Genomic DNA, 20,770 nt, shown 5'->3' with positions numbered 1-20,770 from the left:
TCTATTATTGTTTGTGTTATTAGTTTTAACATTTAAACTGTTTTTTCATTATTATATGCGTTTTGCATTGAACCGTTTTACAGTTTTTTAGTAGGCTGTTTTCGTTTATTGTATTTTTAGGATGTGCCCTACTTTGGACCTATATACGTACTTTGGACCTCCCTGTAATAAATCAGATGATAGGTGAATGTCTCGACGATGAATCACTCCTTCCACTGCGCACGAGCAGTAGTATCCACACTATCCGCTTTCCATTCGTGTAAAGAACCTGCTGCTGTCTCCGTAGAAACACACCTGCTCTTCTTACTGTCGTCGTTGGATACGAAATTATATTCATTCATTTTCACAATGATATAAAATTAATAGTGGACCGCTAGGGGAAAAACACCAGCGTTCTCCTAGCTTCATGGGCAAAGAGGACAAGAAGGTGTTCTGCCACCAAACTGCTAACACGAAGGCACAAAACGTAGCGCCTCTGGACCCAGAATGCCAGAAGAGATACGCGGAGCTGTTCGAGCAACTGGATTTGAATAAAGATGGCAGGGTTGACATCAGCGAACTGCGAATTGGACTGGCAGCTCGGGGTTTACACCATGGAGAAGCAGAAGAGGTGAGACAGCTGGAGCTGCCATTTGATTATTTACTTACATAATACACACACACTGCCAACCTTCAGGAATGTTATATTACAAGCCAACGTATGCGTATGCGTATCCAGGAATACGGTGAGTGGAGCGGGTTAGACATTTACAATGTAATTGTGGCGCTTTGTAACACATTTCTTCCGCCATTTAGGTATTTCTGCATGACAAATGACAAATATGACCAAACCAACCAAACCACAAGGAAGAGTTGTTAACAGACAGTGAATGAGGCATGATGCAACAGTCGATCTCACCCGTTTGACATACTTTGGACTGTAAAATGAAAAATAAAAGTGTTGAACTTGGGGGCTCCACTCATTCATTCATTATGTGGCAACACAATTGTTATTTAGTGAATTTTAAATTCCCCATCAACAAATATGGGTGCATGCATTCTATGGCAGGGCAGACTTGCCGAGATTTGCACTCACCCCTATTTGGACTGAGATAACTTCTACATGTCTATAGTTCACATGATTTACTTTAAATACATCCATCTATCATGTGGACTTCATCTTTGGACCAAAAAAGTTTCCCATCAGCAAATATGGGGTGCATGCATTTTATGGCAGGGCAGATTTTGTGCCTGCCGAGATTTGCATGGACCCCTATTTGGACTAAGATGAGTTCTACATGTCTATCACTTGAACAAAAAAGTTCCCCAATAGGAAATATGGGGTGCATGCATTCTACAGCGGGTGGATTTTGACCTGCCGAGATTTGCATGCACCCCCCACTTGGACCAGGATAACTGCGACATGTCTACTATAGTTCACATTATTTACTTTAAAGACATCCATCTCTCATGTGGATGTCATCATTTGAAAAAAAAAGTTTCCATATACAGTGCATCCGGAAAGTATTCACAGCGCTTCACTTTTTCTACATTTTGTCATGTTACAGCCTCATTCCAAACTGAATTAAATTAATCTCTTACCTCAAAATACCTCAAAATACCTCAAAATACCTCAAAAACCTCAAAATACTCCATTATGACAATGTGAAAAAGTTTTTTTTTTTTTTACTTTTTTTGAATTTATTAAAAATAGAAAACAAAAAAAAGACGAAAGCCACTCCTTAGTAAAAGGAACATGGCAGCCCGTCTGGAATTTGCCAAAAAGCACCTGAATGACTCTCAAACCATGAGAAACAAAATTCTCTGGTCTGATGAGACAAAGATTGAACTCTTTGGTGTGAATGCCAGGCGCCATGTTTGGAGGAAACCAGGCACTGCTCATCACCAGGCCAATACCATCCCTACAGTGAAGCATGGTGGTGGCAGCATCATGCTGTGGGGATGTTTTTCAGCAGCAGGAACTGGCAGACTAGTCAGGATAGAAGGAAAATGAATGCAGCAATATATAGAGATATCCTGGATGAAAACCTGCTTCAGAGCGCTCTTGACCTCAGTAGACTGGTCATGTACCTTGACCATATAGACAGTAGACATTAGCACACAGACAAGATCTCAAAAGATTGGCTTCAGAACCACTCTGTGAATGTCCTGGAGTGGCCCAGCCAGAGTCCAGACTTGAATCCGATCGAACATCTCTGGAGAGATCTGAAAATGGCTGTGCACAGACGTCTCCCATCCAACCTGATGGAGCTTGAGACTTATTGCAAAAAAACGAAAGCCACTCCTTAGTAAAAGGAACATGGCAGCCCGTCTGGAATTTGCCAAAAAGCACCTGAATGACTCTCAGACCATGAGAAACAAAATTCTCTGGTCTGATGGCTTTCGTCTGGCCACTCTACCATACAGGCCTGATTGGTGGATTGCTGCAGACATGGTTGTCCTTCTGGAAGGCTCTCCTCTCTCCACAGAGGAACGCTGGAGCTCTGACAGAGTGACCATCGGGGCCTTGGTCACCTCCCTGACTAAGGCCCTTCTTCCCCGATCGCTCAGTTTAGAAGGCCGGCCAGCTCTAGGAAGAGTCCTGGTGGTTCCAAACGTCTTCCATTTACGAATAATGGAGGCCACTGTGCTCATTGGGACCTTCAAAGCAGCAGAAATTTTTCTGTATCCTTCCCCAGATTTGTGCCTCAACACAATCCTGTCTCGCAGGTCTACAGACAGTTCTTTTGACTTCATGCTTGGTGTTTGTGCTCTGACATGCACAGTCAACTTTGGGACCTTATGTAGACAGTTATTATATTTCCAAATCATGTCCAATCAACTGAATTTACTGCAGGTGGACTCCAATTAAGCTGTAGAAAGATCTCAAGGATGATCAGTGGAAAAAAGATGCACCTGAGCTCAATTTTGAGCTTCATGGCAAAGGCTGTGAATACTTATGTAAATGTGATTTCTTAGATTCCTATTCTTAATAAATTAAAAAAAAGTAAAAAAAAACTTTTTCACATTGTCATAATGGAGTATTTTTTGTAGAATTTTGAGGTAAGAGATTAAATTAATACAATTTGGAATGAGGCTGTAACATGACAAAATGTGGAAAAAGTGAAGCGCTGTGAATACTTTCCGGATGCACTGTAGGAAATATGGGGTGCATGCATTTTACGGCAGGGCAGATTTTTGACCTGCCGAGATTTGCATGCACCCCCTATTTGGACTAAGATAACTTCTACATGTCTATAGTTCACATTACTTTGAGGACATCCATCTCTCATGTGGATGTCATCATTTGAACAAAAAAGGTCCCATATTGGAAATATGGGGTGCATGCATTTTACGGCAGGGCGTTTTTTTGACCTGCCCGAGATTTGCATGCACCCCCTACTTGGACTGAGATAACTTCTACATGTCTATAGTTCACGTGATTTACTTTAAAGACATCCATCTGTCATGTGGACTTCATCTTTGGACCAAAAAAGTTTCCATATAGGAAATATGGGGTGCATGCATTTTACGGCAGGGTGGATTTTGTTCCTGCCGAGATTTGCATGCACCCCCTATTTGGACTAAGATAACTTCTGCATGTCTATAGTTCACATGATTTACTTTAAAGACACCCACCTGTCATGTGGACTTCATCATTTGAACAAAAAAGTTCCCTAACAGCAAATATGGGGTGCATGCATTTTACAGCAGGGCGGATTTTGTTCCTGCCGAGATTTGCATGCACCCCCTATTTGGACTAAGATAACTTCTGCATGTCTATAGTTCACATGATTTACTTTAAAGTCACCCACCTGTCATGTGGACTTCATCATTTGAACAAAAAAGTTCCCTAACAGCAAATATGGGGTGCATGCATTTTACGGCAGGGCGGATTTTGTGCCTGCCGAGATTTGCATGCACCCCCTACTTGGACTAAGATAACTTCTACATGTCTATAGTTCACATGATTTACTTTAAAGACATCCATCTGTCATGTTGATGTCATCATTTAAAAAAGAAGGTCCCCATCAGCAAATAGGGGGTGCTTGCAAATCTCGGCAGGTAAAAAATCCACCCTGCCGTAAAATGCATGCACCCCATATTTTCAATATGGGATTTTTTTTGTTCAAATGATGAAGTCCACATGAGAGATGGATGTCTTTAAAGTAAATCATGTGAACTATAGACATGTAGAAGTTACGCTGGTCTAAATAGGGGGTGCATGCACATCTCGGCAGGTCAAAAATCCGCCCTGCCGTAAAATGCATGCACCCCATATTTCTAATATGGGAACTCTTTTGTTCAAAAGATGAAGTCCACATGACAGGTGGGTGTCTTTACAGTAAATCATGTGAACGATAGACATGTAGAAGTTATCTTAGTCCAAATAGGGGGTGCTTGCAAATCTCGGCAGGTCAAAAATCTGCCCTGCCATAAAATGCATGCACCCCATATTTCCAATATGGGACCTTTTTTGTTCAAATGATGACATCCACATGAGAGATGGATGTCTTCAAAGTAAATCATGTGAACTATAGACATGTAGAAGTTATCTTAGTCCAAATAGGGGGTGCATGCAAATCTCGGCAGGTCAAAAATCTGTCCTGCCGTAAAATGCACGCACCCCATATTTCCTATATGGAAACTTTTTTTTCAAATGATGACATCCACATGAGAGATGGATGTCTTTAAAGTAAATAATGTGAACAAGAGACATGTCACAGTTATCCTGGTCCAAGTGGGGGGTGCATGCAAATCTCGGCAGGTCAAAATCCACCCGCTGTAGAATGCATGCACCCCATATTTCCTATTGGGGAACTTTTTTGTTCAAATGATAGACATGTAGAACTCATCTTAGTCCAAATAGGGGTCCATGCAAATCTCGGCAGGCACAAAATCTGCCCTGCCATAAAATGCATGCACCCCATATTTGCTGATGGGAAACTTTTTTGGTCCAAAGATGAAGTCCACATGATAGATGGATGTATTTAAAGTAAATCATGTGAACTATAGACATGTAGAAGTTATCTCAGTCCAAATAGGGGTGCATGCAAATCTCGGCAAGTCTGCCCTGCCACAGAATGCATGCACCCATATTTGTTGATGGGGAATTTAAAATTCACCAAATAACAATTGTGTTGCCACATCATGAATGAATGAGTGGAGCCCCCAAGCCCCCAAACGGGTGAGATCGACTGTAGCATCATGCCTCATTCACTGTCTGTTAACAACTCTTCCTTGTGGTTTGGTTGGTTTGGTCATATTTGTCATTTGTCATGCAGAAATACCTAAATGGCGGAAGAAATGTGTTACAAAGCGCCACAATTACATTGTAAATGTCTAACCCGCTCCACTCACCGTATTCCTGGATACGCATGCGTCAAATGCTTGACATACCTAACAAATACCAAGCCAATAAATCGAAGTTTTCATATACTGTGTGCTTTAGATGTCTCATAGTAACTGATAAAGGAGACACAAAGTATAATATCTTCATTATCGTGAAGTCCTGTGGTGAAAAAACACCGTAGCGTCACATATTTTCGCTTTTAACAGAGCGTGCACGCTCCCGCGAGGTGGATGCAAAATCCGGCAGGCATGCAAAACTCGGCACAACACCGGTCACTGCCGGTTACTGTGACTGGCCAATCACAACGCGTGAAAAGTGAATATGCTCATTGCATAAAATGCTCATTATTAAGTCTATTAAGTCAACCAGTCATTTGTCTGTGTTTTTCAAGCGGTGTAATTAATGTCAGAATAAAGCATCAAACTCCACATCCATGGCTGACCTTGTTTTACATATCATCACAAGTTGGAAATGACTTCAAAAATTTTTGTTGGCAGATTGCCAGTACAGTACTATTGGACTAAATAGAGACATGTAGTCTTTGGGCTGGTAGGAGTGGTAAGAGTGTGTTCCTCTCTCCACCACTTTGTGTATCAGTTGCACCAATTACCATTTGAACACTGTCACTTCTTGTATTTCATAACAGTACACCCTGTGTACACATGAGCATGAGCAGAATTAATCTTATCATATTTCCTCCTTAACGCCTGATGTCTATCTGCATCTACAGATAGTGCTCGAGAGTGACATCAACTGTGATGGTTTGTTGGACTTTCAAGAGTTCTCCCAGTACCTGCAGGCTCATGAGAAGAGGCTGTGGCTCATGTTCCACAAACTGGATCGTAACAAAGATGGTGTGGAGCTATGACACTCTTGCTTTTACAAACATGTATTCATGGTCTCCTTGACACATTTTATTTTAAATACAAGTTTTAAAACAGGTGTTTTGTTTCAGGCCAAATTGATGTGGGGGAGATCCAGGACTTGCTGCACCAGCTTGGAGTTGAGGTCTCCCAGGAACAGGCTGCCAGAATACTGCAGAGGTAGAATATAACAGTAGAATATATAACAGTAGAATATAAGAATAATATGGAAATGTTAATGTGCTTAATTTGCAAATGAGTACAGCGTTACCTCGTTCCATCGCGGTTCACCCTTCGCTGACTTGCTGTTTTGCTGATTTGTTTTTGTACTTTTAGTAAGTGAAAAAGTAATTAATGGAAAACAACAATTAAACTGAAATAGGCTGTGTATCAGCTGATCAAAAGTGTAAGACCATCGCTCAAAAAATCTCCAAACAGGAACAAAAACATTTCTCAGTAGGATTCAGTAATGAGAAGCTCCATTGTTCTTGTTAATCACTTCAAAAATTGGTTTGGGGATGCTTGATGCGAGTGTTTCCAGGAGGCTATTGGGAACATTGCTCCACGTGGTGAAGATTGCTTCATGAAGGACATCAACTGTCTGGAACTGATGACCATTTTCATAAACTTCCCTTGCCATCCATCCCCAAATGTTCTCTATGGGATTTAAATTGGGAACATGTGGGATGGTCCAAAAGAGTGATGTTATTCCCTGAAGAAGTCCGTGGTCAACCGAGCATTGTTGTCCAGAGTTGTCCTGTTGTCCTACACAGTTGTCCTACACAGACCAGGGCCCTCAGTCATGAGGGATGCCGGCTGCAACATCTGCACACAACCAACACTGAGGACCCTGCACAACCTGAAGCTCCAGTGTTCCACTGAATGAAAAAACACCCCAGATCATGATGGACCCCCCCCCCTCCACTGTGCCGGGTAAAAATAATCTCAAGGAAAGAGAAATATTTTTTTTTTATATATACGTAAGCTCCAAATGTTTTTTGTCTCGCTCCCCTTTCGTCATTCATTTTCTACCGCTTATCGTCCTCTGAACAAGGATCTCCTTGTCCAGTAAAATTGTCTGGACAAGGATCTCCTTGTCCAGTAAAATCTGGACGTCGAGGTTCCATTTTTTCTCATCAGAGAATCAAACTTTTTTTCCACCTTTCAATGTCCCATGTTTGATGCTCCCTGGCAAAGTCTAAATGGGCAGTTTTGTGGCGTTGAAGGAGACGAGATATTTGAATTCCTTTTCCCGCAGATGACATCTGATGGTTATTTATCTGCAGTCTGCACCAGTAAGGGCCTTCATTTGGGTCAAGGGCCGCCCTGTGTCTTGACACACAGCCAATTGGATCCTCCGGCTTAGCGCACTGAATTTTTTTGTTCGGTAAGGCTCAGGAACTTTCAAAAAATGTAGAATGACTGTCTTACTGCATCCAACCTCAGCAGCAATGGAACGCTGCGAGAGGCCTTGTTTATGCAGTTAAACGATCCGACCACGTTCATGAACAGAAAGCTTTTTAGCTTTAGCCATCAGGAGAGCATGACCGCGTGAATGCCTGACAGAATTTTGAGCATATTTTGGCTTTTAAATCAGGTAAACTTAAACTTTTGATCAGGTGAAAAACAACATATTAAGGTCGTTCTTTTTCAATTAAAAGTTCCAAATGTTTGGTCTCACTCACCCTTCTTGCTTTTGCATATTGTAGTTCTACTTAAAACCTCAATAAGGTCCAAATGTGCAAAATATATTCTATATTTTCAACTGGTTTTAAGATTTTGATCAGGGTTGTACTGTGCTGCTTGCTAACCCAAAATGCCATAAAGCCACGATTGACTGATTGATAGAAAAAACAAATGTGATTGCAGATCTTTAAGTATCTACAAATTGTCAAAGTAGTAGATATGTTTACTGTTTGTGGCAGCCTGCATAAAACTCTCTTACCTTTTTGTATTGACCAACCAACCATAAGGTTTTTTTTGTTTGTTTGTTTGTTTTTTTACATTTCCCAGTATGGACAGGGATGGCACCATGACCATTGACTGGAAGGAATGGCGAGATCACTTCCTGTTCAATCCTTTCCACAACATGGAGGAGATTGTCCACTACTGGAAACACTCCCATGTGAGTCATTAAATTCATGTATTTGTGTTAATAGTAATAATAATAATAATAACAAAATAAACAATAAGCCTAGATACTTGATATGATATGATAACCAAAAACTATTTCCTTCTCTGAATTGTTAGACATCACCAAAAAGAAAAGAAAACGTACTCTGTATCTAGCCAAGCAAACTTTAGAAGAAAACTCAAACTCCCTAATACACCACAACTTGAAAATGAAGCTCCAACTACCCATGCCCAGAAAGTAAAAGAAAAAGCAAAGGGTCAGCCATGGATGTGTAGTATGATGCTTTATTCTGATATTAATTGTGGCTTGTAAAAAATGCAAAGAGAAACAAATGCGCGGGCAATACCCCAAAAGAATAGGTGAGAAATGTACAGTAGATTAACAGATGACAAACCAATGGCTCAACACAGCTAGGCTAAAATCTGAAACAGTCCAATCACTTTATTTATATAGCACTGCTTCCAACTGGGGCCAACAACAGAAGAGGTCAGGTCTCCCTCGTCTCAAGTCTCGTCTTTGGCACCACCAGCTTGAGGTGGCTTTCGGATCTCAATGACCGTGCTGGAATGTACATTTCAATGAGGTCTGAGATGTAATGAGGGGCCAGCCCCTTCAACGACTTAAAAAAGGGGCGGGGCTACCAACATGTACTCAACATGCAATTTGACTCATGAATATGCTTGTATGCGCTCCATGTTGTTGCATTTTCCTGGTTCAGTCTGTACAGTACAGATACAGTAAATAAATAAATATTATCAGTTTCTCTAGTATTTCCAATCGGGGGGGTGCGAAAAAAATTTGCCAGGGGGGCCATGACAGAAAATAATTGAGAAGCACTGGTGTAACTCTTTCAGAGTTGGCTTCACCATTTATTGAGAACTCTGGTGGACATGAGAATAATTCGGGCAGCATTATGACTAGAGCGGCAACTTCAAGATCACACCAGCATTCACGCATCAAATTTTTAAGAGCTATAGCTATATGGGAATAGGCCAGATTTTGTCACTTTGTGAGCCGAACTTGGCAGAGGCCATCGTTCACCGGGAACTGACTCAACGTACTGCTGGTAATGCGAACCCAACTCCTGCTCCAGCTGGACAAGGACGGACTTGTACTTGGTAGCGTGCCATGAAACCCATACTCCCTGAGCACCCCCCACAGTACACAAAGCACATGTGGAATGGTTGGGCAAACTCTGATGCACCCACTAGTACCCTTGCAAGGATGCAGAGCCTGTCCAGTGTGCACAACCAGGACAGAAATCAAGTTGTACCTCCTGTAGCTGAGGTTCCACTAACGGTTGGACCCTTTTCATATCCTCACAGGGAGGCTGAGGAGTGTGATCCCCCTGTAGTTGGAACACACCCTCCAGCCAACCTTATGGAAAATGGGACCAACATTAAAGAGATGTGTTAAAGAGATGTGTCAACTAAGAGAGTCCCACAACATCCAGAGCTGAGAGGAGTTCAGGGCAGTATTTTTTTACCCCCTGAGCTTTGCCACTAAGATTTTTTTTTTCAATTGTAATCTGATGCATGTTCAAATGAAATAAAGCCATTACCATTACCAAGTGAAAAATGTGCTCAATGGACTTAATTAACTCACACCTGCATTTGTGCCTCGACCACCACCTTCGCTGTAAAATCTGCAAACTTGCGGGGTCATGAATGCTGAGTCGCAAATATTCGAGGATCCACTGTGTATTATATATGAATGAATAGTGTATTGTATTCAAAATTCATTATTAAATGTATTGATCTCTAATACTGTTGGAAGATGTTTGACATTGGGGAACATTTGACGGTGCCAGATGAGTTCTCAGAAAAGGAACGACGATCCGGTCTGGTATGGAGGCAGTTGGTTGCTGGAGCAATGGCTGGTGCGGTGTCTCGGACAGGAACTGCTCCTTTGGATCGACTGAAAGTTTTCCTACAGGTCAGTCATTTACATTCCACTTGAAATTTGAGTTTTCAAAACTTGAAAATAAATATAGTAATTTTTGTAAAGTATGTCTAAAATGTAAAAGGTGTATGCTACCAGGATACATTACTTTTGTACATGTTTGTCCACCATGGCCATTGTATGCAGGTCAAAACTGTATTTGGACAATGTTTTATTATTATTTTAACTCTACCTTTACATATTTTACTGTACTTTTTAATGTGTTTTTTGCACATTTGCACATTTGTTTCACTACAACAAGTATTATCATTATCATGAACCAGTTCCCCACCTTTATAGCCATTATGGATTGAAGGAGTTAGTATCTCTGGGGCTTGTTCGTAAGTGAGAGTAAATGGAGCATATACAAGAGGATCAGTGCAGTGGTCACATTCCCGAGGGTGTCTGTGCTCAAATTTAGCATGTGGTATAATAAGACAGTTGACCTGGTTTGTGTTTGTGTGCCAAGGTACATGGTTCTGAATCTCATGGGACAAATCTGTGGTCTGGACTGAGAGGGATGATCCGAGAAGGCGGTGTCTTCTCACTGTGGAGGGGAAATGGCACCAATGTTCTCAAGATTGCTCCAGAATCTGCAATTAAGTTCATGGCCTACGAACAGGTCAGTATACTGTATGTTGTGGCACCAGTTGTGGCCACAAGTGTTTACCTTTGGAAGGTGAGGTTTTAAAATAGAATTAACAATTATTGAATAAGGCTGCATGGTGGACGAGTGGTTACCATGCTCCAGGGGACTCCAGTTTCCTCCCACATTCCAAAAACATGCTAGGTTAATTGGCGACGAGGTAGGTATGAATTAGGGGTGTGAATCTCAGCAATAGCCATGTTTACATGAGGAGTTTTTCTCTTTCCAAATGGAATCTTTCCGAATGACCTTTCCGAAAGCAATGGTATACATGGAAAGGAATATTCCAATCGCGTGTCTACATGCACCACTATAATCAACCAGAATAGTCAATGGGGCATGCGCAGTAAAGCGTAAACACCAACATCACATGATATCGACTTGTTGGAATAACTCTGTATTGACAGTTTTTCGTTCGTCCAGTCTTGAAATTTAGTTTGAATCAAAAACAAACTTTCCGCAGCAGTCCAGTGCCGATTGCTCGCCTCCATTTTTTTAAATTGAAGAACGTCTCGTGCTGCGTGTTACATCATATCTCAGCATTCGCTGAAAGAACGCACCCGGGAACAGGAAAAGAAAAGGTCAATCTTGCTAATATTTTACAATTAAGCTCGGCACGTGTTTTATATACGTAGATATATATTTTCTTTTTTAATAAAACTGGACTTGTGAATGGCATATAGAAGGGTTTAGATTCTGTTCCACAGATGACGGTAATGCACACGAAAGCTGCTTGCGTCAATAAACAACAGAAGAAGAAAAAGAAGAACACACCCTGACAACTTTCCGATTGAGCGGGTACAAGATACCTCAATCGGATTGGGGAAAGGAATATTCCACCCCTGTGAATCCGATTATATATTCATTCGGCTTAGCACTTTTCTTTCAGAATGAGGTGTATACAAAGGTTAGATGAGCAAATAACCCGAATGGCATTGGAATATTTGGGTCCATGTAAACATGGCTACTGAGGACGATTCAATACACATCTCGATGCACTGCCAGCGATACGACACTTTCACAATACATGGAATTTTGTGGCGATACGATGCGATACAATTCACCCTATTCGCGATGCGATACAATGCGATAATCATTTAGTTCAAATCAATGCAATCTGATATGATATGGTGCAATTTTTTGCGATATGATGCAATTCAACATGATGCAAATAAGCAAAGGGAAAAAAATGGAACTCAGTATGGTCCTTCAAAAAGGATTTGGCTTTATTCCTTATAGGCACTTGATAGTAAATTCAAGTGCTGTTTGTCTTTTTTACTATGCACCAATTCTTTGCCATCTTAAAACAGCAACAACTTTTCAAAAACAACTTTTCACACACTTTCACATCGGCTATGCAATTACAATAGCAGTGGTTCAGTGGTGGAGTAAAACAATTAAACAATAATTACTGCTGCAAAAAAAATACAGTACGCAGCAACAGCAAAGTTAAAGTGACACTTTCAACAATCAATGTTTGTTTATATTCCTGTCTGCAAAACACACTGCTAATATGAATGCACTAGGAGGTAGGCTAATACAGTAGTGAGGAGCAGAAAGCGTAAAACAAATTATACCCTTTTTAAATTGTTTCCAAATTCAGGAAGAAGCCAAATGCGCTCTGCTGTTAGAATGTCACCTGCTGTGCTGAACACTCGTTCAGAGGGGGCACTTGTTCCAGCGGAAGACCTGATTTGCTTGGTTTTTCCCCGGTGTCCAATGAGGAACTAGACGGGGAGGCGGCGGTAGACTTGTCCGTGTTGTGGTGTACCCTGTTTAAGGGGGTCTGCATGTTGGTGCTGCCTTTCTCATTCTGACGTTCTTTGCGAATCCGTAGTGTTTCCAAACGTTGCGGGTGGGTTTAATATAGAAACGTCCTCGCTGCTGCTTGCATGCCAACATCCATGCTGTTTTACTAGTAGTTGTATGTGCCTCACGGCTTCCGTCCATATTCAATACAAAATATAAAAAATAATGGTGCATTCATTGCACCTGGGGAGCAGCATATGGGGTGAAGTTTAACATTAATAAAACAGCGCATGCCTCGGATTTTACCGATACCCACAAATTAATCGAGATGAATCTAGATTTCACCCCTCAATTGCATCCATACCATTTCACTGATTATTGTCTCGTTACCAAGCTCATAAGCAATTTCATGAAACCAAACAGTTGTTGCTCAGTCCTATGAATGCTGAACACTACTTTTATGATGTTGATGCCCATTTATCAATTAATCCAGTGTTGTGCAGAGCCTTTGCTGTCCTTTGCCTTGCCTGGTTGTGCTCAGAAAAAGGTGTCCTTGTCTTCTTTTTATACAAAACCAAAGGGAGTTTATTTAAACACCAATCCAGGCTGGGGGTATACTAATTTCACCAAGGTTTTTTCTTGTGAGAGGTACTTTTACAAAATGAAAATGGCCAAAAGCTACTCATTTTTGTAACATTTACTGTCAAGGCTTTTTCACTTACCAATCAGTGGCTGATCGATCAGACCACCCCTATTATCCAATCTAGTGAAATCTGAACGGTCGAGTCTCATATACACTTATTTGCTTATTTACTATGAGATTTGGATAAAGATACTCACAGATGGAGGCAAAAGTTCTTCCTTTCATTCTAATATTTTCAAAAGATGTTCGTGAAGCAGCTATCATTAATGTCTCACCACTTCTGGCTCCACATCCACCCAACTGACATCATGGCAATTTATCCATAAGTTGCCGTAGCCAAAATTCTTGCCCTCATTTTTCTTAACTTCCAACGAGAAATAATTTGATTAAGATAATGTTCAATCCCATTGTAGAAAATGTAACTGCTGCAAACGTGCCAAGGGGAGCACAAACTGGGGCAATGTTTATTTACGTAAAAACACAACAGTGTCACATTTCTTTTGGTAATGTGAACAACCACAAAAAAGTTCGGATTTGAACAAAAAGTGTGAATTGGCCCTCGTTGGTCCAGTGTGGACCAAATAAAAGTTCATTGTAATTAACTTTGTCTGTTTTATCATGCCTGTGCCCTGCCCTTATTTTGTTCCTTCCTATTTTTACACTGTAGATCAAGTGGGTGATCAGAGGCAGTAAAGAAGGTGGCAGTTTAAGAGTACAAGAAAGGTTCATAGCTGGGTCTTTGGCAGGAGCTACAGCCCAAACCATCATCTACCCCATGGAGGTCAGCAAATTCAACTTTTCATGGAGTTGTTTGTGTGGTCGTGGAGGAAGTGATGCTTTCTTATAGTTTTCAACTAAGACCATTTGAAAAATTATAAGAACCAAAGTAGGGTGATCATCAGCTTATCAAAAGTGAAAAACCACCGTCCTTAAACACCAAAATCTTGACAAAAATGTGGATTAATTTTCTGTTATCAAATCTTTCTCTCTTTCAACGTGAATTGTTGAGCTACTAATGCTAAGCGAGGTATCTCGCAGCCATTGCTGCTGTGGGGCGGGGCCCCTGGGGTGGGGGGGTGAGGGCAGAGGCTTTAATTTCAATGCAGGCCTACCAACATGTACAAATTTACGCAGGTCAGACGCAGACACAACGACAAAGTCGATCATAGACGTGCGGCCTAGGGTGTCCTGGTGCCAAGTGCACTTATGGACATCCCTATGTTCGAACATGGTGTTAGTTATGGACAAACTGTGGTTCGCAGAAGGGCGTTGAAGTCTCCCAGTAGAACGGAGTCACCAGCTGGGGTGCTCTCCAGCACCCCCCTAATGGACTCCAAGAAGGCTGGGTACGCTAAACTCTGAACCAGATTTGTCTGCCGAAGACCAGGTTGCCCTGGTGCAGGTGGTGGGTCTACCAGGGGGAGATCATGTGGCTTCTGGCCCGGCCGGGTCCCACGGGTGACCCTTACTGGGACATATAGCCCCACACAACATACGTAGCTCCTAGGCTCACTCGGGCACTCAAACCCCTCCACCAAGATAAGGTGGTGATTCACATAGGAAATCTGAAGAACCATTTGGGAGACCCTTGTCTGTTTTTTTGAGTAATAAGAAATGTTTCTCTTAAAAGAGATGAAATTCCCATCTTTAACTCTTAAGTGTAAAAACACTGAATATCAAAGAGTTCATGAAGTATTTGTTTTTTGGACGAGTTTGTACTACTTATGGGGATTCAGATGATATCTCCCTCCTTGAATCAGCTCTGTATCTGCCTCCTCTACTTGTTTGCAATCAAACAAAACACAAAAACGGTAAGAAACGCCCAAATGTTTGCTAAAATATCACTTTCCTACAGGATGTTATTTGTCAACAATAACAACATTACTATTGTACATGATTTTTAACAATGTTACTCCCCACACGGCACATCCACAACTCACATTCCATACCCAAACACATGTCAAGTAGAATATGAAAAAAACACGCTTGGATGAGACCAAGAGGATTAGTACCTGATGTGTGTGATGTGTGTGATGTGGGCACAGTATGTAAATAACATTGTATGTAGAAAATGCAAAAAACAATCATTCCATCTTGGCCCAAAATGGTGTTTTAGGTAATTCCCCTCTCATCACTGTTATCAGGGAGTATGTTCTCTATCTCTTCATTTCTTCTTTCTTCTATGGTTTGGTAGGTGCTTAAGACTCGTCTCACTTTGAGAACGACTGGACAATATTCAGGTATGGCTGACTGTGCCAAACACATCCTGAAAACGGAGGGAATGCAGGCTTTCTATAGGGGCTACCTGCCAAATACACTTGGCATTATCCCCTACGCTGGCATCGACTTAGCTGTGTATGAGGTGTGTATATTCAGTATGAGTGTATTTCATGTGAAAAAACTCCGTTTAATGTCATGGCAAGCAGTGTGTTTGGTGCCAGGGCCTTCAGAGGAGAAAAAGAGAAAGATAATAAAAACTGCTCATGCAAAGGTCTTGAACTATGATCACCTGTATTGCACAGAGGTCACATAACCACTGTGCCATACTAGTGCTCAAATTCCTTCACAATACCATGATACACCTGACCTACATTACTGTTCGTAATATCTAGCATTACTATTTCTACCAGTGATTTGAGACCCAAAGGGGTCATTTCTATGAAAAGCAGTGCTCTTAATAAGAGTGTATATGTATACAGTTTCAGAAGGCGTGGTAAAAATGCCCCTTTGCGATGTCACAGAGGAGCGGACTTCCTTATATGGCAGTGGCTGTAAGCCAGATAAGCTCTCTGCCCTTCCCCAAGCGCCACATTTGTTTACTATTCCTAAAGACGCCACCATCAGGCATAAGTGATTTTAGTTCCGGATTCCCTACTAGCAAATTTAATGCATTTTAATCTGTCAACGGCACTGGACTGTTTTGTGAACATTGCCCAGTATGCAGCTGGACAAGCTGAAGCCCGACACCTTTCCAAGGTTACTTAGTTGTGTGGAATATTCAGAAGAGAAAGCAGTAAGTAACAGTTAGTATCGTAACTGTGTTTATTTTTTGTCAGTCATGGAGCAAAATCACTTGTCTGTGTAGCATTATAGAGTGTGCAACACTGCAAAACACATTAGACGTTACTGATGCTGTAAAAAATCTGAAATGATAAAGCTACTTACCATTGAAGTAAACTCTCTTCTTTCGGACTGCCCAGTCTGTACTTCCGGATCAGATTCGGGATCCAACACATATGGCTGTATGTTAAAAGTGGACATTTTAAAAATATACATCACCTTTTATTATCAATGCATCCACTGTTCATCAACAGCTAGCAGCTAGCAGCACACACAACTCTATGTGTTACATTAACGCTCAGTTTGGACTTTTTCAGAAAAAATAACCAGACTGTGTTACTGGAAAAAACAAACAACAAACAGATTGTGTATATATATTTATACTGTTATATTTTGTATTTTCATTTTTAATAGATGTGTCTGCACCAACACCACAACACACAACACAGCACAACAAATTACTAGTATGTGTAAGATCATACCTGGCAATAAAACAATTTCTGATTCTGATTCTGATTCTGTTTCATAACACTGGAAGTCCTTCTAAGCACTGTGTGACCAACCACAGCAGAGTGGGCATGCCTGGAGGCGGGCCGTGGGTGGAATACATTAAAACAGGCAGTTTTTGCGAGAAGCACGAAATCAAAAGCAATACAGCTGAATAGGTGCAACATCTACCCTTTCACTGTAAAGTCAGTATATCAAAGTGTTAGCTACTTTGAACGATTGCTGCTTTCTCTGGTTATCTAAATTTGTAATAATGCCAACAACAAATGGTAAAATGATTGTAATGTGATTGTGGCTTTCCTTTTCACGGTCCACCCTTCTTTCTTGTTGTCTAAAACGCTTCTAACTTATTTTAGACTTTAAAGAATGCCTGGCTTCAGAGGTACTGTGTAGACTCTGCCGATCCAGGTGTATTGGTCCTCCTGGGCTGTGGTACCGTTTCCAGTACCTGTGGCCAGCTGGCTTCATATCCTCTCGCTCTCATTCGAACACGCATGCAGGCACAAGGTGAGATGTGCTGTAGATTAGAATAAGGCAAATGTGAACCTGTGTGACTTTTTGTATCCTTCCTCTTTCAGCCAGTACTGAGGGGATCCCACAGATGACCATGGTGGGCCAGTTCAAATATATCATATCCCGTGAAGGAGTACCTGGTCTGTATCGCGGTATTACACCAAACTTTCTCAAAGTCATACCTGCTGTTAGCATCTCCTATGTGGTTTATGAGCACATGAAGAAGGTCCTTGGGGTTGGTTACTAATTTAAGACCAGGAGTAAGGATGGACAAAGAAAGCAAAGACTCATACAACTTGTGGGACAAAAAAGAAGACAAGACACAAGAAGCGATCCATAAGAAGTGATAGGAAGGATAGGAATGTTTGTGGAGCAATGTGACACAACCCCATACTAGTGGTACATTACTTTGTTTGGGAGTATGTATACTGTTTTTTGCCTCTTAAAAAGCTGCTCATTACTACGTAATTAAACAGAGCATGGTAACTGGGCAGCATACTAAGGAATGTTGGAATTATTACTTGACATAGAATGGAATTGCAGCTGAATTTGAATGACTTTTATGATTAATGATGCAAAAGGTTGAAGTTTTGTCATGAAATGAAATGTTTATAGTATGCTTTTACTCAATGTTACCAGCTGCTCCAACTTATTTACTGGCATGAAACTAGAACCTAGTTGGAATGGAATGTTTACATAGATCGTTTGACTTTATTTCCATACAGGGGGATTTGAAAAGTTTATTTCTTGCACTTGAGCTTCAGCCAAAAAATGCTATTGTGTGTATTTGTGCATGGATTTTTTTTGTTTTGTTTTTCTGTTTCCTGAGAGAGACTGTATGCAGCGAGGTCCTCCAGCTGCCTGGGCGCCAACATTCCAACATATTACAAGCATTACAGTTGTCCCTCAACACTTTCACTCTTTTTTTTTCAAAATAAATGTATTAATTATTGCTGTTTTGTGGTTAACTACGGCTTGCTATTAGTTTTAAAAAGGCACATTGAATCAAATTTTACCTACTGTTGGCCTAAATTTTCATTTTCATGTATAAATGTGGCTATTCAGAAGACAGTGATATGTAGTGTTCTACACTAGTCACTAGGTGTCGGTAATGTTACTCTGATGAGACAATAGGAAGTACACTGTACAGAAGTACATTGTCTGGACAGGAAGTAACTTTACACTGTCCAGACAAACACAAGGAACTCTCCCAATGCTAATGTGTGAGCCTATGTTATGTCTTATATGTCTAATGCGTCTTATTTTTTGTTACTATGTCTACTATACTGGGTAATACAAGTGTAAAAGTGACTATAGAAGTGTTCTTTAATGTCAAGAGGGCTCTAAACATATTTCAAAAGATATTTAAGTTTGTAAACAGCTTACTGCAAAAATATAGCATTTATAAGGAAAGAATCCTACTTCACTGAAATAGACTTATCAGAGTCAAGTCTGAAATCAACTAGCCATGATAAGCGAGGGATGACTATATATCCTGCCTCTTAACACACATGCACACACTCACATATTAATTATGTTTGTTGTCAGCTGATGATAGTGATTTAGCAATGTTTGGCTACTAACGTTAGCTGTCATTGAATGTATACCATATCGTAACAACTTCAATGCAAATGTTGGTTGCTTCTCTGAGACTGCTTTTGTGTGTGTGAGTGTGAACATGCAAAGGACATGTACATGTATGCCAGCAGCTGTGGGTGACAGCTGGGCCGAACAAAAATGTACAACAGTTTTTATGCAGGTTAATTCACAATTTTGAAAAATGTATAACATACTGTACAATGTGGGTTTTTTGCCACTACTTGTAACATCTACACAACCAGAATTGGTGTTGTTGTTGTATTTTTTGGTTTCACAAAATGTGAAAGAGAGTTGCTTACAGTCCCTTTAACTGTTGAGCATATATATATATATATATATATATATATATATATATATACATAAGCTAGTTTTACCCTACTGATCTCTTAGTATGATGGCAACTATAAGTATAATGACCAACTAAAAAATTGTTTTACAGGTTTTTACTCAATATGGTACCCAAAAAGTACATGAATAGATCACAATTTCAACAATAAAACTAAGTGTCAAACATCGAACCTCATAGAGTATGTGAACTTTGGGACGCTTTTTTGTTTGAGGAGTCTTTACTATTTACTGTGTATCAACCTCCTCAACATGTGTGAAATCAAACAAAAAATGGGACACAGAATGAAACGCTACAAAACCAAATGTCGGATACGCTATAATTTTCCTCAACTTTGTCGTATGAAGCTTGCTTTTCCGTCCCTGATCATTATATAGGTCCTTGTCCATTTGTAAAGAAACCCCCCTTTGCTGTGTATAAAAGCGTTGACTTCACAGGGATGCTGTGACACAGTCCCTTGGATTACCATGATGCATCACCAGAAAGGGTAGAGGTTTCAGAAACCATTGGAATCATTTTGACAATGCAAGTGGTTCGAGACTTATGGTTGTTTCTAGTCCTGTCTCTGGTGACAGCTTCAGTGTCAACATGGTTTTAATGAAGTGATAGTTGTGCTGTATTATACAGTAGTTGGAGAAGCTCTGCAACAGTTGCATGTAAAGAGTTGATATATCCATAGACAAAGAATGTTCCCTTTTATGTATGGCTGCGACTGTATATTCTACATTACTATTAATATTTCTACCTACTTGAAACAATGGATGCCAATCTCCAACATGTCGCATCATATGTTTAAAGCATGGATGCATGTTATGTAGTCAGCTGTGGGTGGACATTTATTTCATTCTTCTAAATATTTGAACTCAAAAGAAAGACAAAGTGAAATTATTGAGGCTACAAATACTATAGAATTGTTCGGGAACACTGGTCAACTTCCAAGTGGTTCTTTTCCATAACATTTTGGTGACTTTATTCCAGCTTCAAACAATACAAAGCTAATGACTAATTAAAACCAAAATACAGGAAAGTGATACTCAACATAGCTGGTTTTGAACTGTAGAAAGACCTACACCAGTGGTTGGGAACGTTTGGCTTTAAGACAACAAATTAAAAACTCTCTTGAAGCCTCTTTGAGACCTTCCCCTATGTGAGAATGTTTTTAACTTTAAAGAAAACTCTGCTGCACAGACATTATAAAATCTGACAGGTGGTTTACTGTCATTCATAAGGGCAAAAAAGAAATGCAGTTTGTTATAATCATGAGTATCTATATCAGTTATTTAATTTCCTCATGTGGTGTACGGCAGTCACTGTCAACCTGAATATGAAAAACGCATGGTATAAAAATAAAGCTTTTCAAAAATTATAGTTTCTTGAATTATTTCCTTTCCCTGGTTAATGTGTTTTATCGTGCATATTAAAAATGTAGAGCCACAC

General features: G+C 40.4%; 1 protein-coding gene across 1 annotated transcript; it reads left to right on the top strand.

Moving 5' to 3' along the window:
* The first annotated feature begins 193 nt into the window (after nucleotides 1-193).
* On the top strand, nucleotides 194-20,701 carry slc25a23b (solute carrier family 25 member 23b). Its single transcript, XM_058049369.2, has 10 exons — nucleotides 194-610; nucleotides 6,063-6,186; nucleotides 6,288-6,375; nucleotides 8,209-8,320; nucleotides 10,106-10,264; nucleotides 10,740-10,892; nucleotides 13,976-14,089; nucleotides 15,503-15,670; nucleotides 17,232-17,382; nucleotides 17,454-20,701. Exons 1-10 carry the CDS (start codon nucleotides 407-409, stop codon nucleotides 17,633-17,635), a joined length of 1,455 nt encoding a protein of 484 aa, XP_057905352.2. The 5' UTR covers nucleotides 194-406; the 3' UTR covers nucleotides 17,636-20,701.
* Nucleotides 20,702-20,770: the final 69 nt, after the last annotated feature.

This window comes from Doryrhamphus excisus, linkage group LG16 (assembly GCF_037039965.1).
Source record: "Doryrhamphus excisus strain RoL-2023G ecotype Guam linkage group LG16, RoL_Dexc_Guam_v1.1, whole genome shotgun sequence".
NCBI lineage: Eukaryota > Metazoa > Chordata > Actinopteri > Syngnathiformes > Syngnathidae > Doryrhamphus > Doryrhamphus excisus.
Note: the sequence above shows the minus strand (reverse complement) of the source record. Positions and strands in the feature narration are given on the sequence as shown.

Coding starts and splice junctions, on each gene's coding strand:
- slc25a23b (XM_058049369.2), top strand. CDS start 407: ATGGGCAAAGAGGACAAGAAGGTGTTCTGCCACCAAACTGCTAACACG. Junction 6,187..6,287: donor ACTGGATCGTAACAAAGATG/GTGTGGAGCTAT, acceptor GTTTTGTTTCAG/GCCAAATTGATGTGGGGGAG. Junction 6,376..8,208: donor GCTGCCAGAATACTGCAGAG/GTAGAATATAAC, acceptor TACATTTCCCAG/TATGGACAGGGATGGCACCA.